The sequence below is a fragment of the Hoplias malabaricus genome, chromosome 17 (genome assembly GCF_029633855.1).
Source record: "Hoplias malabaricus isolate fHopMal1 chromosome 17, fHopMal1.hap1, whole genome shotgun sequence".
NCBI lineage: Eukaryota > Metazoa > Chordata > Actinopteri > Characiformes > Erythrinidae > Hoplias > Hoplias malabaricus.
In genome coordinates, this window is record NC_089816.1 from 36,230,597 (window position 1) to 36,253,516 (window position 22,920).

A 22,920-nucleotide genomic window follows, 5' to 3' on the forward strand; every position below is an offset into this window, starting at 1 on the left:
GGGAACAACGGCTCCAGGACACTCTTAACGTTTAAGTACGGGACTTTTCTTTATTTTTTGAGATGGTTGGCAACCCTCCTGGAGCTGTGTGTGAGACACCACCTGCAGCACCACTGTCACCAATCAAGAGAACTCAATTTTTAAAAAAATCATCAAAACCACAAAGTTATTAAAGAACATTTTCGCTGTTGCAGCTCAGTGGAGCATCACAATGGTTTTGAGGCTGTAATTTTAAGGTAAAGAATATGATCTAGTGTTGCTTTAACAGATGTGCACTGGCTGTTTCCATGCAGTCTAGAGAGATACAGACAGTTTAAACCATCCTTGTTGTTGTGTGTTGCTGGAGGAATCAGGAAGCTGTAGTGTCTCTGTACAGTTAACGTAGGCTCTGCACCTGCTGTCAGTGTGAACAGTGCCATGATTCAGTGTAAAGTGCTGTGGATGTGTAACAGAACTGAAAACCCCTAAACTGTTCCAGTGATCAGGAAGATATTTACGAACACGAGATGATGCACATCTAAGTTTATTTTGTAAGATTCAATTCAGTTTAATCAGTTTACTTTTTATTACACTTTACACCAGACAAAGGCCATTTCAGTCCAGAAACAGCAGCTGTTTAATGTGTGCTACAGAGTACAACACTAAAAATGACCAAACTCAATCAATTACACCTTTAAATACAGAGTACAGCTCTGGGGGACACCATGTGATAAGGAGCAGGTGTCAGATTGAAAACCTCCCATTGAAACAAACTGCTGCCTACCAGAAAGATAAGATTTAAACCAAGCTAATGCAGTACCAGTTACGCCAAACATATTTGAGCCGAGTTAGTAAAAGGCTATAATACAATAAAATACCCTCATTAAAACGAGACAGGAGAGCTGAAGATACTAAAAACTAATCAAAAGGTTAAATATAAATCATCAGCAAAAAGATGCCACACTTTTGAGTGTCACTGAGTTTAGGAAACATTTTACATTTTCTGTAGTGTCCCATTTGGCATAAATATTGTATTCTAATCTTAGACAAAAGTTAAAACATAAGGCTGTTAAATGTTATTTCAGAATCAATCAAGTGTTTTCAAAGAGAATGGGGCCAGTTTAAACACATTAAAATATTTTAAAGACAGACTCCAATCTGGAGACGTTGGATACATCAGGACCATCTCCAAAGCTGTCAGACAGAGGCTGTGTAGGATCCTCTATTTCAGCTACTTTCAGTGACATAACAGCTGAGAAATGTACAGACTCTGTAACGTGGCTAATGTGCTTTTGTTAATTAGATGAAATGTGTAAGTTTTGTACATGTTCAGTTTTCTGAAGCATCCAGTGAAATCTTCTCCCTTTCTTCAGTTCCTGAAAACAGAGTAAAAAGAGTGAGTTAGTGTCATGTGAGAAGTGATATTTTGTGTGTGTGCAGGATTCTACACTACTCCCAGTGTATACTCTGTACAGCTCACTGTAAACACACATTACACTTTACATAGAGGGTGTGTAACTTACTGGAGGGTTCTGATCCGCTCTGAGGAGAAGCTAGGAGAAAGAACAATAAACAGAAGGGTTAGAGAGTTTAATCAGAGACAGTATTTGGCATTTATCAGAGTGTGGTTATAAAAGCTGCAGAACCAGATTTGCTTCTCCGTATACATGTTCTCTTTCTTATGTATTACACAGATCCCAGCTCCCAACACACACACCACACACATCACACACACCAAGCCCAAAGCCAACAGCACAGGGATAACAACCAGCTCTATGGGTTCCCCTGGACCCAGCTCTGAAACACAGAACACAGAAGGTTATCCAGAGCACCAGAGTGGACTGAGGGGAGTCTACTGCAGGCTGCAGCTCCATACCCAGATGGACGTCCAGCTTGTTGTCCAGGCCGAGGTGGGTGACGCTGCAGGTGAAGACGCTCTGTTTAAGGTCCTCTCCACGGAGCTCCAGGTTCTTCCTCATCTGGTAGGTCCCGTCTCCGTTGGGCAGCGGCTCTCCTCCAGTGATCAGTCGCTCAGGGACTGGTTCTCCGTCTCTGAGGATGGTCAGGTTGATGTGACGGGGGTAGAAACCAGTGACTGTACAAATGATCCCATCCCACCCAGACACAGAGCGTTTCTTCTGGATCAGCCTCACTCTGGGTTTCACTGGAGAGAAGAACAGGAACCCGGCGTCAGAAATAATATCATTTTTAGATTTAGTGGCTGCACTTAGCAGCAGTAAGTCTGAAGCTTCAAAATTACTGCTTCCAAGTGACTTGTAAACCCTGCAGAGTGCTGATTGGCCAGAGATGTGTCTCACCACTAAATGCAGACCTTTAAATCCAGCACAACCACTGCTTGTTAGTTCTCTTAAATTACAGAGTTTTCATATTTATTTTTGTTTTATATATGTTTTAGCTGTATGGAGCATAGGGATTGTTAGCAATTTCAGAGTGAGATGAGTGTGGTTTCAGAAGAAAACCAGGGATTTGTTAATCACTAAAACTGACATTAAATATAAGTCTGAACTTGAAGATTGTAACTGTGTCTGAAGCCTGAACTTAATCTGGGAGATTATTTCAGAGGTGGGGGGCTTTATAAGAAAAGGCTCTTCCTCTTGCCAGCGCAGTGTGATGTAATCAATTGTGGTTGTTCTTAATAGGAAATGAGATCACTTAAATACTCAGGAGTGAGACCATGCAGTGCTTTATTAACTTTAAAATTGTCCTATAGATGTATAGGTTTAACTGCAAGGCTGATAAGATCAGATGTTCTGGTTTTAGTAAGAACCCTGGCTGCAGGTTTATAAAGCTTTCTGCTCCAACATCCTGACAACAGTACAGTAATCTTACCATGAACTGATTGTTCTACATCAGGCTGGGACCTAAGGCATTTCTTAATTTAGCAATATCACAGAGACAGAGGAACGCTGATGTGGTGTGTTCCTCAACTGATAGATCTGAAGTAATTCTGATGCTGTTGAACCAGGCAGCACAGGAGAACCAGACAGATTTAACAGTAAGTGTGAATCCCACTGGGGCGGCATGGTGTGTCTCTTTCACAGCTCCAGGGGCCTGGAGGTTGTGGGTTTGAGTCCCACTCCTGGTGACTGTCTGTGAGGGGTGTGGTGTGTTCTCCCTGTGTCTGCGTGGGTTTCCTCCGGGTGACTGTCTGTGAGGAGTGTGGTGTGTTCTCTCTGTGTCTGCGTGGGTTTCCTCCGGGTGACTGTCTGTGAGGAGTGTGGCGTGTTCTCTCTGTGTCTGTGTGGGTTTCCTCCGGGTGACTGTCTGTGAGGAGTGTGGTGTGTTCTCCCTGTGTCTGCATGGGTTTCCTCCGGGTGACTGTCTGTGAGGAGTGTGGTGTGTTCTCCCCGACACACACTCACACCACACGGTCACCCAGTGGTGATCCCTGGAGCTGTGTGACTGCGACACCTACCTGCTGCGCCACAGTGCTGCCCCTAAAGTATTGTTAATACAGAATAAAAACATTAATAAATAGCCACAACATTGAAATTAAGCAAATATATTTAGTTTTATTTTGCTTTCATTCTTTCATCTGGGATGTTTAAACCATTTTGATATGTAATTATGTGATATATATTTCAGAATTTATTACCTGCTCCATATTTTCTGTACAACACACTCACAGAATAAACAGCACATGGAAACAAAGAAACACCTCTGTGACAATGGCTAAATGCGGTCTGACAAACATAGGCTTTAAATAGTATTGTTTGGCTTTCTAGAAATGACTCAGGGAGCACCATCCATTCTGAGTGTATTCTAATTGCATTTGCTTGCACAAGTAAATATTTGAGAGTGTCAGGGTGGGTGTGAGGAGTGGACGGATACAGGTGCAAGGAGGTTTATTTCATCAGAAATGTACATACAATAACTACAAGAAAATACACTGGACACTTTACCTAGTAAAACTAAACACCAACAAACACGTCTTAGAGACACACACCTAAATATAAGAGCCGAAGACAAACACCTGGGAAACAATAATAGGGAACACCTGACACAGGAGTGGCAACAGGTTAACGAGGAGATGACGAAACATACAAATGGCTAGGTAAACATACACAAACCACAAACGGAGATCAAAACACTATGGAAAGAAAGATAGAGAAGTTAAACGATAGGGATAAAACAGGAGCAGAAAGGAACACCTGTGACAGAGAGTTGTTGATGTGCTCTGAGCTCTTACCTGTGAACACTGAGTGAAGTATCACCAAAATCAGAAGAGTGAAGACCCCCTTCATTTCGCCACAAGTTTCACTGAGTCTTTAGGAAGCCTGGATAAACCTGAGCAGTAATGTGAACTGAATCTGTTGTGTATCACAGAACACACCTCCTCTGCCTCCCTCACTTCACTGCACATTCATTTGGCTTTGTTCCAGGCCACTCCCATGTGCAGGAGTGAAGAGACTAAAATGTCCTTTATGTGTTTATGTAAAACTGAAGCATTTTCATTAACTCTCCAGAACCAGTAAACGCTCACATATCGTCTGAGTCTGATATAAAGATGGTTAAGAGGGGACCCCTGGTATTGAACTGATTCTGGGCCTGATCTGGCACATTGCCACATGGGCCGACTGCACCTGAGTGGACTACTCACAGCCTAAAGTCCACACAAGCACTTGATCAGGGTCCAGATGTCACCAGATGTAAATGTTTGGGGCCCGAACCATTTTGTGAACTGTGGCTGAATTAATGTCTTTAACTGGTTCACATGCAGTTTTTCAGCACTGACAGAGGACCAGCAGCAACACTGCTCTGGCACAAGTGGCCTACATCCGCACACAGTCTGGGGTCACGCTTACAAACATCATCAGGCCAAAAGATTAGTGCATTTATGTAATTATTATTACTGTAAATAAAATCTAAAATGTTAAATTTCAAAGGTTTTCCTAAAATATATGAAGAATTCCTGAAGATTCTCATAAACTTCATTTGTAATCCAGCAGCTGAGGATGAGATTTACTCCAAAACACTGTGCTTCTCTTTGGAAGAATTTTGAAGAACAGCTGATGGATGATGGAAATCACTTTTATATTCCTCTAACACAGCCATTTCAATCAAATCAAATTTATTTGTGTAGCGCTTTTTACAGTTGATGACAAGTTGATGATCACAAGCAGCTTCACAGAATTCCAGTAAAGTTTTGACATGAAATTTAAAAATGTAAAGAATCTAAAAATTAAAAAAAAAAAAAAAAAAGTAAAACCCCCCAGGAGAGCAAGGCCTGGAGCTGAGGAAGAAACCTTGGGAGGAACCAGGGCTCACACAGGGGACCTACCCTCCTCTGGTCAATCTACTGGTAACAGTTAGGAGTCGGTGAGAACTTCAGTGTAGGGGCAGCTCCGAGGCCAGTGGTGGTTGCTGGAGCGTGGGCAGCTGATCTGAAGAGTGGAGCAGGAGCTCGACAGTCATCCATCAGTGTCCAGACGGACAGGTGGGGGTCGTTTACTCAGAAAAAGGTAGAGGGATGGAGTTAGTTGTGATCTGTTTGGCTGAATGTAAAGCAGAGAATGTGAACATTTCCAGAGTGTGGCTAATGACTCCGGCAGATCTGACTATGACAGCTTTAACTAAAAGGAGAGAACCAGGAGGACACACAGACACGAGAGCTTCCTGAAACACTGGCATCCCTCCGCTCCACCGTCAACAAACCTGAGTGATCGACACCAGCGTCTCAGTTTACTATAATTCCCCGTGTCCATGGACCCCCCGGATCTGCCGCCTTTATCTATGGGGGAGCATTAACTACCAAAAGATAAACTAAACAGATGTGTTTTTAGCCTCGATTTGAAGATTGCGACTGTGTCTGAGTCCCGAACATTTTCTGGAAGATCATTCCAGAGTCTGGGGGCTTTATAAGAAAAGGCTCTTCCCCCAGCTGAGGCCTTCTGAATTCTGGGAACAATTAAAAAGCCAGTAGTCTGTGATCTAAGTAATCATGAGAGGCTCATAATTGGAAATAGTATCTTGAAGTTGTTCAGGAGCGAGCCCATGTAGAGCTTTATACGTGAATAACAGAGTTTTGTAATCGATGCAGAGTTTAACAGGCAGCCAATGGAGTGATGATAGAACTGGACTGAAATGTTCAAGTGATGGAATGGTGGTTCAGCAGGTAGTGTCTCTGTCAGAGCTCCAGGGTCCTGGAGGTTGTGGGTTCGAGTCCCTTTCCTGGTCACTGTCTGTGAGGAGTGTGTTGTGTTCTCTCTGTGTCTGCGTGGGTTTCCTCCGGGTGACTGTCTGTGAGGAGTGTGGTGTGTTCTCACTGTGTCTACGTGGGTTTCCTTCGGGTGACTGTCTGTGAGGAGTGTGCTGTGTTCTCCCTGTGTCTGCGTGGGTTTCCTCTGGGTGACTGTCTGTGAGGAGTGTGGTGTGTTCTTCCTGTGTCAGTGTGGGTTTCCTCTGGGTGACTGTCTGTGAGGAGTGTGGTGGGTTCTCCCTGTGTCTGCATGGGTTTCCTCCGGGTGACTGTCTGTGAGGAGTGTGGTGTGTTCTCCCTGTGTCTGCGTGGGTTTCCTCCGGGTGACTGTCTGTGAGGAGTGTGGTGTGTTCTCCCTGTGTCTGCGTGGGTTTCCTCCGGGTGCTCCGGTTTCCTTTCACGCTCCAAAAACACATTGGAAGGTGGATTTGCGACTCAAGTGTCCGTAGGTGTGAGTGAGTGTCACCCTGTGAAGGACTGGTGCCCCCTCCAGTGTGTGTTCGTTTGTAAGACATTATACTGTCTAGAGAGTGCAGTGGATAACAGAAAGGTGCACTGCTTAATAGGCCAATACTGGGAGTGTCTGGGCTTTGGGTAATAAGACATGACGGTCCCCGGGTCGGGGAATTCACAAGGAGAAGTGAGCAGGCAGAATCATACTGGGAATGTCTGGGATTACGGGAAGTAACCTGAGATAACAGAACAAGTGTACGTGTCAAAAGCCCTATATAATCTGTTGTGACTGTCTAAATAAACTAGAGAATGGAGAAAATGCCTCTGAGTTCTCCTTGGGCCTAAGAATCTCTGCCTTCCTCCCTGGTGGTATTTACACACTTGCTATAACAGTACTGTTTCTGTAAATGAACAACAAGCTCAGAAAATCTTAAGTGGTGTTTAAATGAATTTTGGAGCAAAACAATGAACTGCAGCTCAGTGTCTAAACTTTAATGAAGAGTTTGCACGGTTTAATATTTACCCCCATGATTAGGGTCCTTTTAACAATTCATCATGAAAATACACCAGAAATGTTATGTTAGGAACATTAAATATAAACGCTGTGATTGGACAGACTCAGACGAGGGGGCGGGGCCATTCTAAAGTCTCTGCATTTGAAGTCAGAAGCAGAGCAGAATCAGAACGACTCGTTTTATCCCGCGTTTCTGACTGAGGCAGTGCACAGAACACTGACTGGGGTCTTGTTTCACAGTGTGTGGGTTGGTGGGCTCCAGATATTTTTTTTAACGTCCCCTTTAAAGTTCAGGGAGCCCGAGGAGTAACTGTGTCTGTTCTCTTTCCTATTCTTTTCTATTTTTTCAGAAACATTTCAGTGAGGTACCAGTTGCTCCTCCACAAAGGTGTGAGAAGAAGCTGCTGATTAGCTCCCCATGTTTATTTCTACCTCCCTCTGGTGGCTAGAGGTGGTAGTGTAAGCTCTGGTTGTGAGCCCACCTCCTAGTGGTCGAAGGTGGTGTAGCCCAGGCTCTGACAGGACTTGAACAGATGCAGATCTTTTATCACAAATCAGCTGATCAATCAAATCCCGTACATGAAGCTGTAGACGTAAATCCAGCTGTGCTCTGAGTCGTGTCACCTGCCTCAGGTGCGCTGTCTCCTGGAACAGGAGAGAAATGAGAAACAGACTGTGTTTATGGACAATTAAAGACTACTCTTCAAACATTTCATAATTCTGACTCTGTCCTGTCCCAGATCAGGTTTAGTTTAAGATTAACCAGATGTCCTCACGAGGATAGGAATACCTCAGGTTTTGTGTAATGTGACGGCATTGTTATGCTCCTCACAACTTCTAATGTTTATCTATTTATTTATTTAATTTTTTTTAACAAATACCAGTTCATTTCTGTGACAAACTAAAAGTGAAATAATCTACTTTTGGTCACTAAGAGTAAGGTCAGGGTTAGGTGTAGTATTAATTAACTACTTATATTTTCAGTGGAACACAGCTCCAGGGGCCTGGAGGTTGTGGGTTCGATTCCCGCTCCGGGTGACTGTCTGTGAGGAGTTGGTGTGTTCTCCCTGTGTCTGCGTGGGTTTCCTCCGGGTGACTGTCTGTGAGGAGTGTAGTGTGTTCTCCCCGTGTCTGCGTGGGTTTCCTCCGGGTGACTGTCTGTGAGGAGTGTGGCGTGTTCTCCCTGTGTCTGCGTGGGTTTCCTCCGGGTGACTGTCTGTGAGGAGTTGGTGTGTTCTCCCCGTGTCTGCGTGGGTTTCCTCCGGGTGACTGTCTGTGAGGAGTGTGGCGTGTTCTCCCTGTGTCTGCGTGGGTTTCCTCCGGGTGCTCCGGTTTCCTCCGACAGTCCAAAAACACACGTTGCAGGTGGATTGGCGACTCGAAAGTGTCCGTAGGTGTGAATGTGTGTGTGTCTGTGTTGCCCTGTGAAGGACTGGCGTCCCCTCCAGGGTGTATTCCCGCCTTGCGCCCGATGATTCCAGGTAGGCTCTGGACCCCCCGCGACCCTAAATTGGATAAGCGGTTACAGATAATGGATGGATGGATGGATTTTCAGTGGAAATATGGAAATATGAGGTCAACCTGCTAGGCTGCCTCTGGACACCAGAGGGAGCCACAGGACCTCTCTCTCCCTAACGAGGATGAATGGTCTGTGAAGAGTGTGGTGTGTTCTCCCTGTGTCTGCGTGGGATTTCTCCGGGTGACTGTCTGTGAGGAGTGTGGCGTGTTCTCCCTGTGTCTGCGTGGGTTTCCTCCGGGTGACTGTCTGTGAGGAGTGTGGCGTGTTCTCCCTGTGTCTGCGTGGGTTTCCTCCGGGTGACTGTCTGTGAGGAGTGTGGTGTGTTCTCCCTGTGTCTGCGTGGGTTTCCTCCGTGTGACTGTCTGTGAGGAGTGTGGTGTGTTCTCTCTGTGTCTGCGTGGGTTTCCTCCGGGTGACTGTCTGTGAGGAGTGTGGTGTGTTCTCTCTGTGTCTGCGTGGGTTTCCTCCGGGTGTCTGTCTGTGAGGAGTGTGGTGGGTTTCCTCCGGGTGCTCCGGTTTCCTCCTACGCTCCAAAAAAAAAATGTTGGTAGGTGGATTGGAGAGTGTGTGAGTGAATGTGTGAGTGTGTGTTGCCCTGTGAAGGACGGGCGCCCCCTCCAGGGTGTGTTCCCATATTTTAAATATTTATTATTAAAAGCTTTAGTCTTAAGAAGGGGCAGTGTGATTTAACTGCAGAATATTTTGCAATCAATTAGTTAAATTGTGCATTATACATCTCTCTTCACCACTGTAAGTTCCATGGAGTATCAGCTGTTTGTTTCTGGCAGAAGGAAAGGATCTCATAACTGTTAACCTTCATCTTTATATTCCCAGTGCAACAAGTGTGAACAGCGTGGTCTGGTCCATGTTAAAGACGAATGCATGTTTGATTTTTTTTTCTTTTCCTATTGCATTTTTTCCTTCCCCTGTTTAATTTCTACATAAATACGGTTATTTTATTTTTAGGAATGTATCCAGGGTTCATATAAAATAATCTTCTTCTGTTCAGAATATTTTTGAGAATATTCATGTTTTTGGTTTAAGCCCCGCCTTTCTTGGTCATATGCTCATGCCCCAGGCAAAAAAATAATAATAATAATAAATAAATAAAAACTTACTGGAGGGTGCTGAATACTTGATCTGAGGAGTAGCTGGGAGAAAGAGAAATAACAGGATGTTCAAAAAAGAGAGCTGTAGAACACGGTTTACTTCTGGCATCCACTGGCATTAATCAGAGCGTGGATATTAAACCATAGAACCACGTTTTGTCTCTTACCTCCTTGTTTTCTTTTGTGTTTTATCATTACGTAGATCACAGCTCCCACCAAAAACACCAAACCCACAGCCGCCAACACAGGGATAACAATCAGCTCCATGGGTTTCCCTGGATCCAGCTCTGAAACACATAACTGGTTATCCAGAGGCCCAGAGTGGACTGAGCATAGTCTAGTGCAGGCTGCAGCTCCTTACCCACATGGAACTCCAGGCCGAGGTGGGTGACGTTGCAGGTGAAGACACTGTGTTTAAGGTCCTCTCCACGGAGCTCCAGGTTCTTCCTCATCTGGTAGGTCCCGTCTTCGTTGGGCAGCAGCTCTCCTCCAGTGGTCAGTCGCTCAGGGACTGGTTCTCCGTCTCTGAGGATGGTGAGGTTGATGTGACGGGGGTAGAAACCAGTGGCCAGACAACTGACCCCATCCCACCCAGACACAGAGCGTTTCTTCTGGATCAGCCTCATTCTGGGTTTCACTGGAGAGAGGAACAGGAACCCGGCGTCAGAAATAATATCATGTTTATATTTAGTGGCTGTAAATAGATGTAACCCTTATCCAGTTCAGGGTCGCGGTGGGTCCAGAGTCTACCTGGAATCATTGGGCACAAGGGGAGGGGGCGCCAGTCCTTCACAGGGCAACACACACACACACACATTCACTCACACACTCACACCTACAGACACTTTTGAGTCGCCAATCCACCTACCAACGTGTGTTTTTGGACTGTGGGAGGAAACCGGAGCACCTGGAGGAAACCCACGCAGACACAGAGAGAACACACCACACTCCTCACAGACAGTCACCCGGAGGAAACCCACACAGACACAGGGAGAACACACCACACTCCTCACAGACAGTCACCCGGAGGAAACCCACGCAGACACAGAGAGAACACACCACACTCCTCACAGACAGTCACCCGGAGGAAACCCACGCAGACACAGAGAGAACACACCACATTCCTCACAGACAGTCACCCGGAGGAAACCCACGCAGACACAGAGAGAACACACCACACTCCTCACCGGATGTAAATTCAGTCAAGCAGTAATGAGACTCCAAAGTTCAGTTCTCTAACACATTAGTGTGGTGCGGTCTATGCGTCTAAACTATCACATGTTCATCTCAAACTGTGCTGTGGAGGTAGGTTGTCTCTTGTGAACTTGTTTTCTGAGTTATGAGGTCAGTGTGTGGTGATTTAAGCATGAATTTACCACCATGTTTATTGGTGAAGTACAAGTCAGTGTTTTTTCTTGGTACTGAATCTAACCCTGGAATGCAAACAACACATAGGGTCCACTATAAATGTAAACTGTAACAGGAAAACCTATGAATTGTAGTATAAGTGTGTGTGTGAACAGTGTGAATAACTGAACATTTTCTTCAGAGCTGCCAACTTGAGCTTGTGGGGTGGCTGTGTTTGGGGCAGGGGGGGCGAGCTTGGGGGATGGACTTGGAACTGAGTTGAATGCGTGTTGTGTTTTGTCCAAAATAATTAAACAAGCATAAACAGTAAAATAATTTCCATTACAGTGAAAATAATATAAACATATCCTTGTTTTACTTTCTTGAGTACATGTAACAGGTGTCTATCAGTCTGTATCTAAGCTTCTCCTGTGTGCAAAAAACAAAACACAGAAAACAAAATTATATGTAGACAATGTGCACAGCGAGTCCCTTCCATAAACACAGGCCGTCAGCAGACACACAGACCACACCATCCTCTTAGAAAGATCAGAAAGAATGGTTGGAATCACAGGAACAGCTTTTGCCTGGTTCAAATCTTATCTAACTCAACCTTATCAGTTTGTAAAGGTAAAAGACGTACCATCCAGTTCCACAAAAGTGACATACGCAGTTCCACAAGGTTCTGTTTAAGGGCCGTTGTTATTCACATCAGACATGCGGCCACTGGGCACAGTTATAAGTAAACATCAGTTTTCACTGTTATGCTGATGATACGCAGCTGTACATATCAGACATCAACTTAAGGGAACGTCTGACTTTGGAGAAACACCTCTTTTAAGGTGGAACCGTGTGTTTGAGAGAAAAACAACTGTTGTTTGTATGCGGCTGAAGTGTAACTTGTCTGTAAGTGTTTATTCACTGTTTGAATTCCCACAGAAACTCATGTGTAACTCGAGCTGTTTAGTTTTGTAGCGCTTTCGCTCTGTGTTTACTTTCATGCAGTTAGCGCTCTCCTGAATTTAGAGTCAGTTCCACCTTAAGTAATGTAACTGTAACAGCAAAAATAAGTCAGTGTTACCCCCCTATGGAGCAGGAATAGAGCAACATCCTCATCTCGGTTGGTGCTTTTCAGCATTTGGAGTCTCTCCAGAGGCAGAGAGAGAGAGAGAGAATTTATTTATTTATTTATTTATTTATTTATTTTTTACCCATTTACAGACACTGGGGCTTCGTAAACAACATTAGAGAGGTTTATAGATCTGATTATAATAGTGAACTATGTCTTTAACTCAGAATTGTATCATATCAGCGCAGATCTATCAGCTTGGCACTGGCTTTCAGTTAAATTTACAGTATATGGATTATTAAATTGCTGGTGCTGTTGTCCCGCTGGATCACTCAGGTTTGTTGACTGTGGAGCAGGGGGTGGTTCTCTTCTTTTAGTTTGGTTGTTGTAGTTAGATCACCACACTCGGACACCATTCATATTCTGTATAATCCACAAATACATAATCAAACTGAACCGATGCCACTCTACTTCCTTTGAGTTAATGACCCCCTTCTGTTCGGGGGGAAACAGATGGAAGACTGGCTTTAGGAGGCTCCTGCTCACTGCCGTGAGACCAGTTATCTGCCTCCATTCCCACCATCTGCTACACTCCATCCTTCACACCACATCCGCGACCTGATTTAGCACAGACCTTTACCAAAGTCCACAATCTACAGACTCCACCGCTGCTCCTCCCTGCAGTTTTAAACTAAATCTCTACTCTTTATAATGTGTTTGAGGAAGGTCCCTGTTACATGCCAGAAAGGCTGTCTGTTTTTTTTCTCTCCACACCCCTTTTTCCTTGCTCTTTTAATCCTGTCCTATTACAGGTGATCAACAGCAACCCCTGTATCTGACCAATGAAAGGAGCTGCTTCTGGAGTGAAGGCAGGGCTTCTAGTTTAAAGGTGGCCCATGCTGGAAGAAAGGAGAGAGAGAGCTGGGCAGAGGAGGCCATGTTGTTTTGTTTGTGGCTAACTTGCTTGTTTGTGGCTAAGCTACTTGTTTTCCTTGTGGAGTTAAAGTTGGTATCTAAGTAAATGTGACTATGTACTAACCTTTAGTTGTTCAATACCTCAGCGTGGACAGGCTAGTAAAAACACCCAGCCGTATTGATAGTAAACTGTTGTACACACTAGGTAAGGGGCGAGTGCCACTCATGTATTTTTTCTTAGGGAAGTTAGTAGGTTAGGCAGGCAAGTTGTTTTGTTCTTTTCTTTTCTTTGGCACTGTCCATAGTCCACCTGAGTGTGTCGGCTATGTGAATAACTCACCTTTGTATTCTTTTTGTGAACTCTAAATGTAGTTTTGTTTGTCTTTTCTGTAGTTTCTTTTTGTCTTAAAAGTTATTTTGTGCTCTTTCTTTCTTTTTCCATGTTTGTTTTTCTTTGTATTGTTACTGAAGTTAAATTAAATCTAATTAAGAGCAGCAGTAGTGTGTGTTGTCTTAAACTGTCATCAATAGTACCTGATTTTCACACATCTCATGTTATGTCCTCTCTTACCCCTGGTCATTAAAACAAGCACGGTAACAGTCCCCTGTGAGTCTTGTTCCTTTTTCTTTCTCCAACTTCAAGGGAGTTTTTTTTCTGCCATTGTCACCTTCAGCTGCTCACCTGGGGTTATTCATTTGAACTGTGTTTTAATTCTCACTGTCTGAACCTGCTTTGTGACACCAAGTTTTAAAAAGCACTACAAAATTGACATGACTGTACTAGACTTGACGTCAGTTTACACCCAGGCATGTGGCAGCAGGGGACGCACATGGAAATCACACTGAGCACAGAGAGTACTTTCACAGGGCACTTTCACAGGGCTACCAGCGTGCTTATTCAGTACAGTATTAGGAGCGAGTTTAACAACACAGCAATGTATTAAAGTCATTTCAGACCACAACTAAAACACACCTCTGACCTCCTGTCAGTTCCTCAGACTCAGAGGAGCTCACAAAAATGCAGCAATTGTTAGCAGATAATTATTCTTAAAGTGACAGTACAGTGGGAACGCAAGATGAGATTAGAGCTCATGGTTGGAGTCTCGCAGCCCTGTTTTTCATTTTTATTGATGATTTTCAGTGTAGTTTTAAAAACATCTCATTAAAGTACTTTTTATATTTTTATCTACATTTTATTTTATCCATCGAAGTCCTGTCCAAACCAAAAATTCAGGACATGTTGCTAAAAGATATAGAATATGGGTTATATTTGCAGCATGATCATACAGACCATTCAAACAGTAAAATAAACATCCATATCTTGAAGCTAAATTGAAAGATATTTAGTTTCCTGATTTAATGATCTGTAACTTACCTTCACGCTTCACCTGATGACTCTGTTGAAGGTAAGCTCTGAGTGTTTTAATGCATGCTGGGTAGTACAGATTTTCAAAACGCCATTGATTTACTGTTAGGCTTTGTTTCAACCTTTCGTCTCTCATATATAAAGCCTTTTGATATGTCAGATTGCCTTCGTGATAATACAGCTCGTCTGCTGTGGAGCCTCCGATTGCACTCTTGATGATCATTGGTCCAGGCCGGTCATTATCCATCAGCCCACACATCACGAGTTTCTGCTCAACATAAATCCCTAAAATAAAATTAAACATAGTGATCAGTTTAATTTACCCGCAGTACAACACAATTAAACTCTCTGGGCTTGCTACTGTAATAAGAATGGCCACATGGGATCAGGTGTAATTCGCTGAACGCATTCCATCACTGCATCAAGGGACAAACCTGAGACTCAGGTGTAATTATTCAGAGTACACCATCCTTCAACTCTATACAGAAACACTGCCAAAGTTCCCTAGACCCAAGCTCATCCCAGAGTCAGAGAAACAGTCATAGAGTCACCCAGAGGAAACCCACACAGACACTGGGAGAACACACCACACTCCTCACAGACAGTCACCCGGAGGAAACCCACGCAGACACAGGGAGAACACACCACACTCCTCACAGACAGTCACCCGGAGGAAACCCACACAGACACAGAGAGAACACACCACACTCCTCACAGACAGTCACCCGGAGGAAACCCACGCAGACACAGGGAGAACACACCACACTCCTCACAGACAGTCACCCGGAGGAAACCCACGCAGACACAGGGAGAACACACCACACTCCTCACAGACAGTCACCCGGAGGAAACCCACGCAGACACAGAGAGAACACACCACACTCCTCACAGACAGTCACCCGGAGGAAACCCACGCAGACACAGGGAGAACACACCACACTCCTCACAGACAGTCACCCGGAGGAAACCCACGCAGACACAGGGAGAACACACCACACTCCTCACAGACAGTCACCCGGAGGAAACCCACGCAGACACAGAGAGAACACACCACACTCCTCACAGACAGTCACCTGAAGTGGGACTCGAACCCACAACCTCCAGGACTCTGAAGCTGTGACAGAGACACCACCTGCTGCTCCACTGTGCTGCCCTCTAATTGCATACAGCTTTGATGAATTGTAACATTCACAGTAAATTACTGGGGAAAAATGTAACTTACTTTCAGTGACGTTTAATTCATGACTGACATAAATCCACGTTTTTTCAAAGTCATCCTGCAGGTAGGATAATGTAGTCTTGACAGTTTCTGGGTCAACCACAGTGTCCACTTCCTCCTCTTTATGGGGGTCTCTGGAAAAAAAGACCTTTTTCTCAAAATCAAAGTATGCAACAGTGAGGTCGTCCAGCTCCAGAGTTGCGCTCAATTCTGGAAACGGTGTGTCTCCTTTGATGAAAGTTGAAATCAGTGCCAGACAGTGAGAATCTGTAGGAGGAGAGATGGTTTAATCAGAGAATCTAGAATAACCTTGGCAGTAAAAGTGTTTGATACACTACCTTCACTTTTATTAAAATGTTTTCAAGTTTAAAACTACAATTCAACAAATATAGGCAACAGATTTAATACGAATTTATATTTAATCAAGAGATGATCATCTGTGCATCAGTACAGTTCAGTGAGTAGTCATGATCTTCCTGTAATTTCTAGTTTGTGGAAGTGTTGGATGGTTCCCTTGCACATAGCACAGATCGAGATTTTAAATCAACAGAGTCACAGCTCGTAAAATGACGCCGTGGTCTTTTGAAGAGGTTCAAACGCTCCTTGGATCGGTGGCCGACGAAAGAATCCAGCGAGAGCTGGACGCTGCAACAAGGAAGGAACAAACTCTACTGATCTGTCTGAACTGATGACGGAGCTGTGTTCAGTCCCAAACAACAACAACACGCCGATACACCATGAGTAAACACCGCTTAAGGTTACCACCGCCGTTGTTGTGGTTTCCAAAGCCCACTGTTCCCCTTAGAGACGGGGTTAGAGACGACACCAGAAACATTTCAGGGGGGAGCTGTGGAAGTGGAAAAGTGACAAGGGACTAGAGCTGAAAATTGTGTCGAGCCGTGCCAAACCAACTTGGGTAGCTACCACGCAATAGAATAGTGCCATACGTCCTGCACACCGACCAGCTCGTTGTCTGTTGTAGTGACCATGCTGTTTCCTGCTCTCTAAGCAAGGACTCAGGTCATTATTATGGTTTACAGTGCTATGCCCCTGATAAAGTGGCAGGTCACTCATGGGCTGCACTTCGAGGGGTACCACTCTCTGACAATGGTTTGGCAACAACTTGGTCATTGATGTCTCTGTCTGTGCTACAGGCGAGGGGACCATCCGAGGCTAAGCTCCTCTCATACAGGACTCATAGGGCAACAGTTAAATTTGTAAATGCTGTAGTATTCTTGTTTCCTGTTCCATTTTTCTTGATTTCTTTTTCATTTACTTTTTCCTGCTTTATTCTATCTTTTATTTTGTTCTGTGAGTGATTAGGTATAAAACTGATTAAAAATATAAGGCAGAAAATACAGACCCACAAAAACCTGATAAACTGATGTGATGTTTGAGGAAAAAAGTGTGATTCTAAGATGATACAGAGAGCACAGTCCATGTCCACAATCCACAGTCCATTCTGAGTGTATTCTAGCGGTATGGTTCTTACACACAGCACCTCCCCAGGGACAGTAAACATGTGAGAGTTATTGATGTGTTCTGAGCTCTTACCTGTGAACACTGAGTGAGGAATCACCAACATCAGGAGAGTGAAGAGCCCCTTCATTTCGCCACAAGTTTCACAAAATCCTTCAGGAACATGCAGCTAAACCTGAGCTGTAATGTGAACTGAATCTGTTGTGTATCACAGAACACACCTCCTCCTCCTCCCTCACTTTACTGCACTTTCACTGTCATGCTTATGTTCTCACAAACACAGACAGCACTGTAACAGGACATTCCCACACACAGGAGAAAACCTGCTTCAGAAATGTCTCACTGAGATTTACTTTTTTTTTGTTAGTTTTTATTTCATTCTTTATTTTCTGTATTGATGTAAAACAAAAATGCAGCTGTTTAATGTACTCCTCAGAGCCACCAGTAGAAGAGTCGTCAGAGTGTGATATAAAGGTTGTTGAGAATAGTTTTCCAGATGTCTAAATGATTCTGGCCCCGGTGCAGGACTTCTGACATGTTGCACGACCTGTTGGTATTTTTGATTATTTTTGTTATCAGTGGCACTGTGCATGCTCGGACCTGCTATTTTTTAATGTTTTCATGTGTTTTTTCTCTAATTCTCTTTTCCTCAGGTGCATTGTAAAACCATATCGTACTGTTGTTATTTACTTGTTTCAAAACATGGTGAATCAAATAAAATTATACGTATAAAACATATTTTCTAACACTGTAAAACTTTACCCTCAGGCAGTGATCTCCTCCTGCTTATACTTCTCTTAGGAGCGTTTTCTGTTGTGGTGATTTAAGCTTTATAAGCTTTATGGTAGTACATTACAACAAAGTAACAATCACAGCCTGCTGACACATGGACTGACAGCAACGTGGTAGACCAACCCGTTTATCCAATCTTCTTTTGTGTTAGAGGAGAATAGTGACTGTATCTTGTTGGTGTCTGAAGTGTAAATTGTCTGTAAGTGTTTATTCACTGTTTGAATTCCCACAGAAACTCATGTGTAACTCGAGCTGTTTAGTTTTGTAGCGCTTTCGTTCTGTGTTTACTTTCATGCAGTTAGCGCTCTCCTGAATTTAGAGTCAGTTCCACCTTAAGTAATGTAACTGTAACAGCAGAAATAAGTCAGTGGTACCCCCCTATGGAGCAGGAATAGATCAACATCCTCATCTCGGTTGGTGCTTTTCAGCATTTGGAGTCTCTCCGTTGTCTAAAAACCTCCAGATGGCGTTTCTCTGCCGTGAGCAGAGAGAGAGAAAGCCTAGCACCGGACCCAGACACTTTGTTTTTTTACCCATTTACAGACACTGGGGCTTCGTAAACACATTAGAGCGGTTTCCAGAGCAAACCACTGCAGAGCAGCACATGGAGAGGACACACACTCAGTTTTATACAGGGTTTTAGATTATAATGGTGAACTTTGCCTTGAAAGTAGAACAGTGGAGCTGTAATCTCTGGAATACGGTGCCACATCAACACACTCTTGAGTCACATTTACAAAAGTTATTGTGCCAAGTGATGAGTTCATTAATGTACAAACATTACTTTCCGTTTCTAAAGAGAGATTAAAGTTTTATTTCTTTATTTATTTTTTGTATCAACAGTCTTGTCCTCACTGAATAGAAGGAAACACATTAATTTGTAGGTAACACTTTAAATTATAGCCCGCTAATTACTGGGTAAGTACAGAGAAAGTAAGCCGATAGGTACGAATAAAAAAGTACTGAGTGAGTAAAGGGTATGATAATAAAACAACATCGTCTATAATCAGTGTTCATCCTCAAATGAAACATTCCTGATGATTCTCATGGCTGAGTTTTATTCCAAAAATGCTGTTCTCTCTGAAATAATTCTGGAAACAAGTGTTTGAAAAGAAGGACACATTGTTATTTCTCTAACAAAGACATTTTAATTGTAATGGAGCATGAATGTTTCTGTATGTTAAAGTATTTTGGATCAAAATATCATAGAACAATGAAGCGTAGATCTGTTACTAACATGAATTATATATTTACATTGTTTTCTAAATGTTCTCCATGATTTGTGTCCTTTAATGAAGCATATATAGTGTTTATTTTACTTTGTGGCAGAATCAGGTTGAAAAAAGCACTAAGCAAAAAAAAATCATGAAAAAAATGTACATAAAAGAACAGTCAGAGACGTTACTTCTGTGTTCAGACGGAGTGTAAACTGTAGAGAAAGAGCGGGAGCTGATGGAAGAACGTGAAGGAGCTGAAGGTGAATGAAGGAGGTTCAGGTTGTTTCTGCTCTGAACCAGTCTGTGATTTCTCTCTGGTTTTCTGAGACCCATTTCTTGTTGGCTTTAGTTTTCTCGATGGTCTGATTCAGAGCGGAGCTCGCTGATTCAAACCCCACCGCTGCATTCTCCTCCTTAAACCGCAGCAGCTTTACAACACAGAGCACACACACACACACACACACACATACATTAGTCTCATTGTAAAACCCCACAGCAGTGTTCTCCCCCTGTGTAAACAGCCCCTGTTCAGAACGCCCGCTTTCAGCACCTGTTCCTTTAAATGATAATGAGCCGCTCACTGTTCACCCCGACCCCAAGCGCACAGCAGTGAGGAGCGAGGAGCAGAAGCTCTGGTTTTTAGCCGTTTTCACTCTGTTCTCTTTCTTCTCCGTTTTTACTCAGTGCTCTTATTTCTCCGCGCTCGTTGTGTCTGTTTTGCTGAGTTTAACCTCGTCTTTGCGCTCTCACATAAACACGGGTCCAGCGCTGTGATTGGACAGACTCAGACGAGGGGGCGGGGCCATTCTAAAGGTTTGCACTTGACGTCAGAAGCAGAGCAGAATCAGAACGACTCGCACAAAACCTGACTGTGTGGGTCTTGTTTCACAGTGTGTGGGTTGGAGGACTCCAGATTCACACAGTAATGGGAACATGTAGTGAACAGGGGACAGTGGTGGTGCAGCCCAGGCTCTGACAGGACTTGGACAGACACAGATCTGACCTGATGTTTCATCAAAAACCGCTGATCAACCAAATACTGTATTTGAAACTGCAGATGTTAATCCAGCTGTGCTCTGGGTGGTGTCACCTGTCTGAGGTGCACTGGCCACTGGAACAGAGAGAGGGAGAAACAATGTACATTTTTATTTTTACAGGATCAAATCACACACCTGATCGAGCTGCTGCTGAGTGGAGAATGTCTGTGTGACGCTGATTATCAGCTCAGAGAAAGACAACGACCTGACACCGTCCCTAGGAAACACACACACACAAACACACAATGAAACATTGCTCTTCAAACATTTCAGAAATCTAACTCTCAGCGTCCTTTCCCAGATCAGGTTTAGTTTAACTTCAACAAGCCCTAGCTCAGACATTTGATGAGCAGTGTGTGCAGGTTTTTATACATTTGTGAGGACAGGACTATCTGACATTTTGGTGGTCCTCACAACATCTAATGCATTTTTACAACAACATTATTTAACCTAAAAAACTAAGAGTGAAATGATTGACGTTTGGTTACTGAGGTTAGAGTTAGGGTTAGATGTAGCTTTAATTAGTTAATCATTGTTTATATGGAAGGTCCTCACAAGTATAGCAAAACAAACATACAAACATTTGATAGATAGTGTATGTGTCTGTGAGGTCAACCTGCTTGGAAGCCTCCTGCCACCAGAGGGAGCCATAGACCTCCTCTCCCTCCTAATCAGGATGAACCATCTCCACCTGTTCCTCCACTATTTACACAGACTGCACAGTGCTGTCAGTGTAAGGTCTAGAGCAGAGTTCTGGTCAGTAGATCTTGCTGGTAATCTCCAGGTACAGGTTCCAGAAGTTCTTTCTTGAGCCTCTTTGTCTTTCTGTCTCTCTCTCTCTCCCTCCTCAAAGTTCTGTCCTTTCTCCTCGAGTGTCCTTTCTCCCTGTGGAATGTTTGAAAAATGAGGGAAAGAGTGCAGAACCCTTCCCCATCCACTGTCAAACCACTCTTTTAGCTTCTACTTGAATGTTTGAGGCTCATACTGTTGTCACTGTTTCTCCTTTCTTTCTCTCACTGTTGGTAAGATGAGACAGAGGGAGCTCCTTAAAGCTGCACTACTCTCTGTGCACAGCAGGTGGAGCTCCATCAGCAGAGAGGCTTTACAGAGTCACGTCTGACCCATCTCTGGGGCCTTGGGCTACGCACAGGCCACTGTCTTTAAGAAGGGAGTGTGAGTGTGAGACGAGCTGAGAGCCCCCCACTGAGGCTCCGCAGAAAACACACAATAAATAAAAAGTACAAATGTCTTTTTTTTTTTTTCTCTTTATCACGAGGTAATGGCCATAGACGCTGAAACTGTTTAAAGTTTTTTCTTTTTTATGGAAGCACTCACCCCCCAAACCCTTCCACCACCATTTATCAGAATTAAACTACACCATGGTTTTATTGTGTTTTTATTTTGTCTGTTTTATTGTTTTGTTATCAACTCCATATAATTCAAAGAGAGGTAGAATATCCTACTAATAAAAGAAGAAACACCTTTATTGATCTCTTGGGGCAATTGCTTCTCTGCTTTTGACACATCCCTGGCAGTAAACACATAAACACACACTTGTGAGCCATTCTTCTCACACACACTAGGGGCAGTAAACACACACACCACCAGAGCAGGGGGCTGTGACCACCTCGGCGCTCAGGGACAGTTTGGGGGTTAGGGGCCTTGCTCAAGGACACTTCAGCTGTGAATGAATGTTCTCTTACAGGTCCCAGGAACTGAACCAGTGACCCTCTGGCCTCGAGCTCACTTCTCTAACCTCAAGGCCACTTTGAATCACTTTGTGTATGAAGTTTGATTTATCTGTTCAGATATGGTTCGTATTTTCTCTTCCTGTTGTGTGTGGCTGTATGTAATTACACACACACTCACCCTTGTGGACAGCTTCAGTCATGGTTCAGGAGGGTAAATGGAACAGCAGTATCAGTGCATGTCATGGAGAAGTTTGGTTCCTATCAGCAACAGTCACTAAGTTTCCCTGCAGTTAATCATTACACACTAAACCTTTCTGAATATGTGACAATTACAATAAGTAGAAAATGAGACATTTGCTCATTATCCAATAAAACAAAAGCACTCTGAGCAAGTTGAATATTTGTATTTAGACAATTCAAGCTGGGATTGGACAGAAGTGTAATGATGCAGTGTTCTTGTCTGTGGTTGTACTTCGGCTTCTTTGAAGGAAGAGAAGTGAACGTACAGTAAAATGGTGGAAGCAGGGCAGGTGAGATCTGAACTGCACCAGAAATTCAACACCTTAGAATCTTGAAGACTCAGTTTTGTGAAATGAATGACTTGTGGTGAAATGAATGGAGTCTTCAGTCTTCCTGCTTTCCTCACACAGTGTTCACGGGTAAGAGCTCAGAGCATCTCAACAACTCTCACATACACTGTAATAAAAAAAAATCATAAAAATATGGTCAAATGACTGGCAGCAATCGCTGCCAAACAAAAACCATAAAATTACAGTCAAATTTTCTAATTTAAATTCAGTGGAAAAAAATACGTTTACAGAAAATGCCAATAAAATTTATATAGAGAAATATCGTTATTTTACATATTTTTAATGAATTATGAAAAAACACTTTCAATATAGTGATGGCACTAAAATTTCTGCAAAGAAATATCTTTATTTTACCAATTTTTCCTGAATTATTATGATAACGCACTTCAATTAAGTGACAACAC

At 43.5% G+C, this 22,920-nt stretch overlaps 1 protein-coding gene across 2 annotated transcripts; it reads right to left on the reverse strand.

Moving 5' to 3' along the window:
* Positions 1-1,040: 1,040 nt before the first annotated feature.
* Positions 1,041-17,397, reverse strand: LOC136673180 (major histocompatibility complex class I-related gene protein-like). Of its 2 annotated transcripts, XM_066648504.1 has the most exons (6): positions 17,265-17,397; positions 15,714-15,977; positions 14,501-14,776; positions 1,856-2,143; positions 1,503-1,776; positions 1,041-1,355 (listed from the first exon to the last, which is right to left on the reverse strand). In XM_066648504.1, exons 1-5 carry the CDS (start codon positions 17,317-17,319, stop codon positions 1,574-1,576), a joined length of 1,086 nt encoding a protein of 361 aa, XP_066504601.1. In that variant the 5' UTR covers positions 17,320-17,397; the 3' UTR covers positions 1,041-1,355; positions 1,503-1,573. The 2 variants fall into 2 exon arrangements, with proteins under 2 accessions (XP_066504601.1, XP_066504600.1); XM_066648503.1 differs by lacking the exon at positions 14,501-14,776.
* Between the last annotated feature and the right edge of the window lie 5,523 nt (positions 17,398-22,920).

Coding starts and splice junctions, on each gene's coding strand:
- LOC136673180 (XM_066648504.1), bottom strand. CDS start 17,319: ATGAAGGGGCTCTTCACTCTCCTGATGTTGGTGATTCCTCACTCAGTG. Junction 14,777..15,713: donor TGAATTAAACGTCACTGAAA/GTAAGTTACATT, acceptor ATTTTATTTTAG/GGATTTATGTTGAGCAGAAA. Junction 1,777..1,855: donor CAAGCTGGACGTCCATCTGG/GTATGGAGCTGC, acceptor TCTGTGTTTCAG/AGCTGGGTCCAGGGGAACCC.